General features: G+C 43.8%; 1 protein-coding gene across 1 annotated transcript in view; it reads left to right on the plus strand.

Moving 5' to 3' along the window:
• Positions 1-6,312, plus strand: part of LOC125367344 (inter-alpha-trypsin inhibitor heavy chain H5-like) — a 156,645-nt gene extending 150,333 nt beyond the window's left edge. The window contains exons 4-7 of the mRNA XM_048368015.1: positions 206-259; positions 2,687-2,803; positions 3,693-4,070; positions 5,285-6,312. Of these exons, the coding sequence (XP_048223972.1) occupies positions 206-259; positions 2,687-2,803; positions 3,693-4,070; positions 5,285-5,616 (881 nt within the window). The 3' untranslated portion in view covers positions 5,617-6,312. The remainder of the gene's footprint in view (positions 1-205; positions 260-2,686; positions 2,804-3,692; positions 4,071-5,284) is intronic.
• The last annotated feature ends 5,026 nt before the right edge of the window (positions 6,313-11,338 follow it).

The following is an 11,338-nucleotide window of genomic DNA, read 5'->3' on the forward strand; positions in this document are numbered from 1 at the left end:
CGAAGGAGTTTTCTGAAATAAAAATGTCCTGAAGCATCAGCGATCATAGGCTCTGATAATGTTTTAGTTGTCCTTTGAAATTGTTGATGGTTTCTTGATTCTTTACGTTATTACAAATATCTCTGAAAGCATCCATAACCCACTCGTATCAACTTGTTCCTCCTCTTTAATGAATAATCAGCGTCTTCTTCTTTCTCCTTTTTAGAACCTGCACTCAAGAAGCCATATGACTCACGAATTAAAATCTCTAAAGCCTCAGGTAAAGACAGGAGTATGGCTGTGAAAATGAGAAGAAAGGGATATTTGGGGAGGAGATCATCAAGAAATAGCTGAAACCAGTTTGTATAGCATTGGGGGTGGGGTGGGTGGGAGTGTTACATTCCTGATTTTTTTAGTCCAGCCTGGGCTAAGAAGGTCATCACTAAGCTACTGCATCAACACTGTATAGAGAACAGCTTCAAGGAGCCTGAAAAGATCCCGGAGAGAAGAAGAGATAGGGTGCAGGCATACTTGGAACAGTACTGAGTTTTAAAAAGATTGGTTTGGGGGGCTGGGGATATAGCCTTGTGGCAAAGAGTGCTTGCCTTGTATACATGAAGCCCTGGGGTTCAATTCCCCAGCACCACGTATACAGAAAACGGCCAGGAGTGTCACTGTGGCTCAAGTGGCAGAGTGCTAGCCTTGAGCCAAAAGAAGCCAGGGACAGTGCTCAGGCCCTTAGTTCAAGTCCCAGGACTTGCAAATAAATAAATAAATTAATTAATTTTTTAAAAAAGAGATTGGTTTGGGGGATCCTCACATGTATAGGACCCCAGTATCTGGTGCAACATTTTCTTAAGTGGTGTTAGGAAATACAAGTGTCTGCAGTGACAGGCTGGATTTTTTGTTTTGGGTGGTTTTGAATTCTTGGCTTGAAGAAGGACAAAGCAGATTAAATATCATCAGATTTCCCTTTGGTAAATTCATGGGACTATCATTAAAATCTGGATGGAAAAGCCATCGATGGGGGATGGGCTTTATTCTTCCAGTGTCTGTGTCTTCCCTAAGAGATTATCGTTGCCTGTCTGCTGGTGTACAATGTGGTCAGTTCATAAAGGCAATGTTCTTGAGCTGAGCCACGGGGAGTGAAAGTCAGCCTCCATGGACAGAACGTGATTCTTTCTCCACATGTGCTTTGTGGAATGCAAGCAAACCTTCCTTTGGCATGCTTCACACAGTAATGACTTTTGGATGGTACTTCACATTTCTGGAGAAAGCAACATCTTCCCTCGTAAAGGATTTGGATGATTTGAGCAGAAGTGGTGTGGTTAGTAATTCTCAGTGAACTGTCAGATAAATTATTCAAAGAGCACCAAAGCTGGAAATGGGAACTTTTGTCTCCCCTGGGTGTTAATTTTTCCCCCATCACCAAAAGACAGATTGTATTGTATTTCTTGATCCACAGGGAACTTGCAGAGCTGAGGAACTCTTCCAAGAGACTCCAGGGGAAGTCAGTGGTTTCAGCAATTACAAGACATGTGTTTGCTTGAGCAAACTGAGTAAATGGAGTTCTTCCTGACCCAAATCACCACACACACATGCACACTTCTGTTCACACATACTTATACATAAGAGGCATTCTGGAACTTGTTTCTGTGTGACGTGTAAGATGGAGAGAAACTAAATCTCCCATCTAGCAATCAAAACAGAAGTGACGTGGTCACTCGGGAAGTGTCTGTCTATGCAGTAAGAGGCAAATCTATCCTTCTTTATCAGAGAAGAGACAGGATTGGGCCCAGCTGAACTGCATGGTCTCATCTGTGTTGGAAAAATGGAGACAATAGTTGGCATGATGGAAAGTGGTCATGTCATCATTGATTGCACCACTTGATTTTCTAGTGATTTTTATGTTCTGCCTGTTGCCACCCTTGAAATAGGCATGACAGCTAGTGTCTGAATGTGAGGATTACATAAGGCTGGTGCTATGAATGTTTGTGAGATTGTCTATGGCTTCCTGGGGGCAAAGGAAGAGTCCTCATTCTTTAGTTTTTAGTTACACTCAGGGTCTCATGCTTGCTAAGCAAGTGCTCTACCACCTGGGTCATGTCCCAGCACTTTTGCTTTAATTATTTTTCTGATAGGGTCTCAGACTATGATTTGCCTACCTCAGCCTCCTGAGTAGCTGAGATTAGTCATGAACCACTCTATCTAGCTTGCTTTTGGAGATTGGTGGGGGGATTCTCATTCACTTTTACTTTTCAGCTTTGACCCACAATCCTTGTATTTCTTTCTAACTATCTGGAATTACAGGCATATACCATCTGCATGGTTGGTCCTCGAGTTAATGGACAGAGTCAGTGATATGGGGAAATCACATAGAAAGTGGAAGACTGGGAACTCAGTGGATGTTGAGAGTGTTTGGTGGCATCTCTCTTCGCTTTTCATATATCTCTTGCCTCTCAGAACTTAGATGTTAATGTTTAACGGTTTTAATGAAAAGACCACTGTGTTTGAGTTTAGAAGACCTGAAGTCAACATTTACTTTACCATGTAACTTCTACACATCTTCTACATGTGAAAATCAGGGATACAATTTCTATGGGATTATGGTCAGAATTCAATAAATAATCTGTGTGAAAATAAAAATCAGCACCCACAACCTATCAACACCTGTCTTTTTCTCTCTTTCCCTTCCCCTTCTCATCAGTGGATGGAGATCCTCATTTTGTTGTGGACTTCCCCTCGAAAAAACTCACTGTCTGCTTTAACATTGATGGAGAGCCTGGAGACATCCTGCGGCTAGTCTCTGATCACATGGACTCTGGTAAGTTCTGGGTGAGGCTGGGGAGGAGTTACATCAACCTCTGCCCTAAAAATGAATGATCAGGTCATTGGAGATGTGTCCTAGATGCTCAGAGAAGACTCGAAGTAGTGACTATGAGGCCAAATGGTTCCTGGACACGTTCAGACCCACATTTTATAACCTCAGTGTGGCCTTGGGCAAATCCTTAGGAGCTATAGTGCCCTCTTGAGAAGCAGAGGTAGTGATGGGATGATACTGTTAGTTTCACAGGGCTATATAGAAGTGGGTAAAGTAAATAAATGGATATGAAAAAGCTTCACAAATGCCTAGTGCTACAGATATATTCATGACATATTGTCACTATGCTGTTCTATCCAAACACAGTGCCAATTGAGAGTCAGAATCCAAAGTTTGTGGATCTCAGTTACTTGATGACTTAGATGGAAATCCAAGATACTATCCACACAGCTCTATGCACCGTGAATGTGCACAAAAGGAGCTCTGGCCCTGTGGGTCTGTGTGGGAGGCTGAGGAAAAGACTGAAGACAGAAAAGGTTCTTCAAGTCCAATGCAGGTGTTGCTGACTGGGGATTGCATATGGACAACCATGCAGCATGGCTGTGTGGATGGGCTTTGCAGTGGACCTTCTCATATGTCTCTGTGCTAAGAAGGTTGGTGATTCACTGGGTGGCATGTACATAGGATGTAATTATGTGGGGTTTGATCCTAGATCTCCAGGATCAACCAGACTGTCCTCTTGTAAGTCCTTCTCAAATATTTCTAACATCAAAGGGCATAGGAAAGAGACAAGGGACTGAACTGTGGCCCTCCCGACATCTATGACAGACACTTTTAGCTGGAAAGTGGAGATACTTGTAATAACTGCCATTTTCTCCCTTTGGCCTTTGAGGAGTGACAGTGAATGGAGAGTTGATTGGGGCCCCAGCTCCTCCAAACGGTCACAAGAAACAACGAACTTACTTCCGCACCATCACTATCCTCATCAACAAGCCCCAGAGGTCTTACTTGGAGATCACACCAAACAGGGTCATCTTGGATGGTGGAGACAGGCTGGTCCTCCCCTGTAACCAGAGTGTGGTGGTGGGGAGCCAGGGGCTGGAGGTGTCTGTGTCTGCCAATGCCAATGTCACTGTCACCATCCAGAGCACCATTGCCTTTGTCATCCTTATTCACCTCTACAAAAAGCCAGCGCCCTTCCAGCGAAACCACCTGGGCTTCTACATTTCCAACAGCAAAGGCCTTTCCAGAAACTGCCATGGATTGTTGGGTAGGCAGCTCTCACCCTCGCCTTGAACTTAGGAGACAGAATGAGATTTCCCAACATGAAACCCCACACTGTCATTATTGTTTGCTTGATTGGAAAACTCAGTAGGAACGTAGTCCCTACACACACAGCATCCCTCAGTATCTGCAGGGGCTGTGGTTCCAGGATCCCTGAAAAACACTGAAATCCAAGGATGCTTATAACTAAGATGAAATGATGTAGTTTGTGCAAAACAAAACTGCTACATACATCCTTCCATATGCTTTAAATTATCTCTGGAGTACTTATATACCTGGCACCGGGTCATGTCAATACTCTGAAAATTACTCTTGTACTGTTATTGTTTAGGGAATAATGTCAAGGCAATAATTTGTACATGATCAATAGAGGCAAATCCCCCCCCCCCGCACACACATATATTTTCAATCTGCAGTTTCCTGAACCCACAGATGTAGAATCTGTGGATATTAAAGGCTGATGTCTGCAGCCTAGCACCGAAACAAGTGGATACCTTTCCTACAAGACATCTGCATTGCTCTCAACAGCAGCCAGGCCACTCTGGCTGACTTTTTCAACATGCAATTTCATGTGGGCCCCTTGCCCCAAAACAGTGAGCAAGTCATCACCAGGGCTCCATTTAGAAGGCAGGATTTCCTGGCACTTGACCTAGGTACATTTTGTATGCCTGGCTGCCAAGCACGAACTCCATTTTACAGATGCAGATCTGTGCTCCCTTGACCTGAGGAATGTCCTCACTTGGCCGGGAGAAATCTGAGGTCGAGTACCAGGAGTGAATGGAAACAACTGTTTCTCATACCCAACCCTGGTGGACACCCATCAGCTAGATTGTGTGGCGGGTATAATCAGGGAGGTGAGGGGAAAGACCTGACCCAAAGTTCTACATATGTGTGGTCATCCTGCTTCAGCAGAAGACTGCATTTTTTTTCATTTGTTGGTTAGGTGTATTCCTTGAATGGCAATAGGGAAGAAGGGGCTTCCAGAAGTGCTGGACCATTGTGAGCAGCTCAGCTCTCTCCTCGCCCTAGGCACAGGGTCCCTGAGCTGAAAAATATGTGGATGCCTCTCTGTCTTCAGAGAGCATCTGAGCCAGGACTGAATTAATGCAAAGCCTTCACAGCGTTAATATCACTGATGCTAGATGGTAACGATCTGTATTTAACTTACACCTATGTCTTTTTGTTTTCTTGTCCTATCAGGTCAGTTCCTGAACCAGGAAGCCAAACTCACAGAAGAATCCACAGCATACAGCAGAAATCATACCACCAATCCTCCCCACCCTCAGGCAGGAGGAGGAACATCTGAAACCATCCTAAAGGTGAAAGGGCACCATGTCCCAGTGGTCTGGAAACAAAGGAAGATTTACAACGGGGAAGAGCAGATAAACTGCTGGTATGCCAAGAACAACGCAGCTAAGCTCATCGACGGGGACTATAAAGATTACTTGGCAGCTCATCCGTTTGACACAGAGACAACATTAGGGATGTCCAGGAGATCTGAAGTTGACAGCCACAAGGATGGGAGTCCATGAAAGGGCAGCGACTTTGGGGACACGGTGGTGCATACAGCTCTTCTTGTTGCTTGTGCGTGCCTTGGCTCTTGCATTAAGAGGCACTCCATAGCCTGCCCCTGGTGGAGAGGAAGTCTAATGTCTGCTTGAGCATGGTGTAGGGGCAGGAAGCTTGAGTGAACCTAATCCCTTCTCTTTCTTCTTCCTCTTCCTCTCTTTCCCCAGTTCTCCATCTATACTAGTTAAAAGAAATAGTGCCGAGGAGAAAAGCTCATTGTTAAACACAAGAAAATTTATATCTTTAATCATCTGGCTTGTACATCTCATAGCTGATTAGAACACTTCCTGATGAGTCAAGGGTGCTGTGAAGTTTGCTCTGTCACAATGGCCATGTTTGGTTGCTCTGTTTTGTGCCTTATGCCCACGCACGGCAATCTCTCTATCTAGTACTGTTGCATTTTCCAGATGGGTGGCTGACCTCCTCCTTCAGGGACCCCTGCCTGGAGTCTAGGCCACTGGTCATGCAAACAGCAAATTAATTAGATCACTGCAAATGATTAGCTCTTTCCTTAGGAGGGGATTTTTTTTTCTGCTGTGGAATCATGCCCTTCAAATTATTTTTTTCTCTTAGAAATAGGAAACTACATCCTAGATGCTAATGTCTTTTCTAAGAGACGCTGTAGAACACTTGACTTTGCTGGTGACTATTCTCCAATTGATTTTAGTATTTTTTTTTTATTTTTTATTTTTGGCCAGTCCTGGGCCTTGGACTCAGGGCCTGAGCACTGTCCCTGGCTTCTTCCCGCTCAAGGCTAGCACTCTGCCACTTGAGCCACAGCGCCGCTTCTGGCCGTTTTCTGTATATGTGGTGCTGGGGAATCGAACCTAGGGCCTCGTGTATCCGAGGCAGGCACTCTTGCCACTAGGCTATATCCCCAGCCCCTCTCCAATTGATTTTAAAAAGCCAAGTGTTTTTAATGAAAGTCACCCATGTGGAAGGCCTTGCTGACTGGTCTTGGTGCTGGAGAGCCAGCCAACTTGAATGACAAGATGTTCTATGCCTTTCCTATAGTTCCTAAACCTTGCCTTTCATTCTCTAGGAAATGGCTGGTCACAGTGTTGCCATGGGAGGTATGGTGCTCAAGCGAGCCCATCTGCACACCTATAGGAATTCTGAATCGACTTGCTTATTCTCAGCAAGGAGCATGCTCATGCTTAGAAAATTGAAAAAGACTTCCCACATCTCAGATGCCCAAAAACCAGGAAATCAGCGCACAAAGGGCTTTAGATCTGGAACTTAGGTCTGATGTGGTAGGAAAAGATGAAAATAAAGGGGAGGGAAGGAGCTTCAGAAAGTCAGTGACTGATGAGCTTATTCTGTAACATGAGGCTGCAGGTGGCCCCTCGGCCTCCATTTGTACCCTTTCCTGGTCAGTGCTTTGCTATGTCTTCTCAAATCCATGTGTGAGGTGCCTGGTGGGAAGCAGATGGACCCAGGGGCTGGTGGGGCAGATGGCAGAGAAGGCAAGAGTGGGGTCAGAGGAAGAACATTCTGACGAGGGCCAGAGTGGAAGGCCTTTGTGCTGTCCTCACTTGGCGCTTTTTCCCTTGGCATGATGCCGGGGCACTTTCTCCATGGAATGGGAAGGCATGCTTAGCACTTGGAGCGATATGGGCATTGAGAGAACTGTTTATCATCTTTACCTTCCCGTGGGAAGCACTGGAGCAGTGAATGACCTCCACATGTTCCTGCTGGCCCCAGCAGCTTGAGAAGCCAGCAAGAGCTGGATGTCTGTGGAGTCTTCTTTCTGAGTCTCCATCTCTGCTGCATGAACCCACCAGGATGTGGCCCATCAACTGTGTTATCATGTATCTAATTCCTGTTGTCCCAAACTCAGCCCTAGGTTTTCATGCCAGAAGTTCAAAGATAACCATCCCATATTGCTGACAGATGTTCCATATTTTAGAGCTCAGAGAAAGGAGGGGCCAGAGGTGGGGCTAGCCAGTTCTGGGCCTGGTCTGGCTCCCTGGGTCACTCCTATTATATAAATCTTAGCTGGGCAGATGGACAGCCTCACCGCTGAGGCCAGTCCTCTGTGGCACACTTCAAGCAAGGCTATTTTGTTGCAGGTATTGGCCTTAATCTAGGGGAAGAGGATATTATTAGACAAAACTAGTTACCATGATTCCACTTGTTCAATAGGATATCCATTACTAGCTGTCCTATTCTGGGGGGAAAAAGTGAATCAAAAAGGTATCAAAGACAATGTTTTACTTTAATAAGTTTTTTTTTTATCTTTATACATATACTACTTTTATTTTACCTTTTCTGTGGTTATAAATCTACCTTCTGACCCCTTTCTCTCTCACTTTTCAAACAAAAATTGTTAAATTTTCAGTTATAGCTAGAAACATTTATGTGTGAACCCTGAGTCCTATTCCAATGTTATACTGAAGACATACTCATTGACTGAAAAATAGTGTTTTGTTTTTAAATCAATCATGTGTCTTCTGCCTAGTAAGTTGTCCAAAGCAAGTGCACAGGAAAGAAGGAATTCTCAGTGGGGAAACTGAGGCACCATGCAATTGAGTGATATCCTTAAATTCCATAAAAGGAATAGAGCAGAGCTAGGATGAATCAGTAGGATTCATCTTATAGCTTTGACATTTTACTATCTGGTTAATTATTTATTTTCCTTAAGCACACACACACACACACACACACACACACACACACATACACACACGAGTAATTGAATGGGATTGAGAAAACTATTTGAAATTAGAGTCACTAAATCTCATTGGTATCTAATGTTAATAAGTCATAAGGGACTAACTGGGATCTTGAGCCTGCCATTTCTCTGGCTTCCAATCACCTCCCTATCCAATGAAGAAAAGCGTTTGAGTAGATCACCTTTAAATGTCTCCTCATTAAAAGTTCCATGTTGGGCTGGGGATATGGCCTAGTGGCAAGAGTGCCTGACTCATATACATGAGGCCCTGGGTTCGATTCCCCAGCACCACATATACAGAAAATGGCCAGAAGTGGCACTGTGGCTCAAGTGGCAGAGTGCTAGCCTTGAGTAAAAAGTGCTCAGGCCCAGAGTCCAAGCCCCAGGACTGGCCAAAAAAAAAAAAAAAAGTTCCATGTTCCCACACACCCCTGTGAGGTGCTTTATCTCCCACCATCTGACCCTTTGATAATTTACCATTCAAGCCACAGGGAGGGGGCATTTGGGAGACTTTACCATTCTGGCCCTCTGTCAGCTGTCCTGAGAATGCAGGGAACTGAGGATTGGACAGTGTGCCTTTTTCTTTACCATCAGGATTAATAGTCAATATTTACTTGAGTGGGGGTTTTAGAAGTGGGCTAGCAACAGGATTGTTCCTACCCTCCCCAAATTCACCTATTAAAGCCTAAATTCCCAATGGGAGAGATGAGACCTTTTGGGAATAATGGGGTCCTGAGGACAGAGCTCACTTGACTGGACTAGAACCCTTAGAGCAGAGTCAGGGCACTGATAAACTAAATTCACTTTTCTCTGCTGTGTGAGCATAGAAGATGGTCATGTGCAAACCAGGAACTGGTGACAGACACCAAATCTATTGTCATCTTGATCCTGACTTTCCCAGACTCCAGACCTGTGAGAAGCAAATGTTTGCTGTTTATGATCCTAGTCTATGACAGTCTAACTGTATCAGCTCAGGCTGATTAAGACACAAAATAATTCCAAGTACAAACCCGTCTTCCTTTCTTTTAATTTCCCAGAATATATACAGGCAATGTTGTTATTAAATTTTCAAGGACTCTTGGACCCCTAAAAACGCAGCTAAGAAAAATCCAGCTAAGAAAAGCCAGCTAAGAGAGAAAACAAAATAAATAAAACAACAAAGCTAACCAAATACTGAGACATGTAACTTCAAATATTTGCTTTAACTAATAAGTAGAGTGCAAGATAGTTCATGTTTCAAGAGACATCTTTCTTAAACAAAGGTTTGTAAGAAAATGCTGTCTAAAAACAAACAATATGGTATGTTTATTTTTTTGAGAGAAAATGGAATCAGGGCTACTGAGAATAAAACTTGGTGGTTTGAATGGCCTTGCTTGTTTGCAGGAATTTCTGAATTTCAGTACTGAACTGCATAATTACATTCTTCCACAATGGACCAGATATATGCAATTCCATAAGATCATAATGGAGCCAAATTTTTTCTAACTGCCTATTATTTTTGGCTGTATTTTAAAAATGTTTAGATAGGTCTATAGACAGCAAATACCATTGTGTTACAATGGCGCAAGGTTGTATTCTAGATATAATAGGATATTCTATGTAGCACCATGTATAATAATAAGCAATACTGGCTAGATTTGCTTATGTATCTCTATTATGTTCACCCATTGACAAACCCACCTAACAGCTGGTTTCTCCAGTGCATGGCGTGGTTAATTGACGGGACCAACAAAGATGATATGTAAGCAGTGACACTGAGAGACTAATGTTAAAGGAAGACAAAGTACCGCAGAAAACAGCAGATTTTCTGTATCCCTTACCTGTGCCCTTATAAAAATGTCAAATATATGGCAATGCCTTAAGCTCTTACATGCTTTAGTTGTGGGGAAGTCCAAACTTCTATCACTTTCTTTCTGGGACACTCAATTGCACACTTTGCCTGTCATCTTGACTGGTCAGTTTTTCAGTGTGAAGGTTTTTCTCACACTTACATTCTGAGGCTTCTTTTGTCAGCACCTACTAGTCCACTGTTGGAACCAGACTCAGCTTGTCTTTACCACAAACGTGGAACCATATTTCAGAAACATCTTACATTCCCCATGTCCAGTTCTAGCTGCCTAGTCTGCAGCCTCTACTGTAGGACTCCATATCTGTGTAGATACTTTAATGACCGGGAAGTTTGGGCTTCCCATTTTTTATTTTTTTAATAATGCTGTATTATCTGGGCTCTGGTGGCTCAGGTCTATAATCCTAGCTACTCAGGAGGCTGATATCTGAGGCTTACAAGGCTAGCCCAGGCAGGAAAGTCTGTGAGGCTCTTATCTCCAATTAATTACCAGGAAACCAGTAGGAGTACTGTGGCTCCAGCACTAGCTTTGAGCAAAGGAGCTCAGGGACAGCACCCAGGTCCTGGGTTCAAGTCCCATGACTGAGAAATAATAACTAATTGTTATTATTATTATTACTACTATACTGGATGCTTTTTTTTTTCTTTTTTTTTTTTTTTTGGCCAGTCCTAGGCCGTGAACTCAGGGCCTGAGCACTGTCCCTGGCTTCTTTTTTGCTCAAGGCTAGCACTCTGCCACTTGAGCCACAGCACTACTTCTGGCCATTTTCTGTATATGTGGTGCTGAGGAATCGAACCCAGGGCATCATGTATATGAGGCAAGCACTCTTGCCACTAGGCCACATTTTGCTTCCTTGTGGTAATTATTTATTTTCCTTTGATGAGTTTCTTTTTACCAGCCATGGACCGAAGCTCCCCGTTTCCTCTGTCCTCCCTTCCTTACTAACCTCACCCACTTCATGGTTTCCAGGAGGACCTCAACATACAAAAGTGGCTCCTAAATGTACACATGGACTTCTGGCCTCATACTTGGGAATGGAGCAAACTTCCTTTGACTGAAGTGCCTACATGGATATGGGCATTTGGGATCGTAGCTCTGGGGGGAAAGGAAGGAGAAATTCCAATCCTATCCTTTGTTTTGTTGCTGGGGTTTGGAATTGGAACC

This window comes from Perognathus longimembris, chromosome 18, assembly GCF_023159225.1.
Source record: "Perognathus longimembris pacificus isolate PPM17 chromosome 18, ASM2315922v1, whole genome shotgun sequence".
Classification (NCBI taxonomy): domain Eukaryota; kingdom Metazoa; phylum Chordata; class Mammalia; order Rodentia; family Heteromyidae; genus Perognathus; species Perognathus longimembris.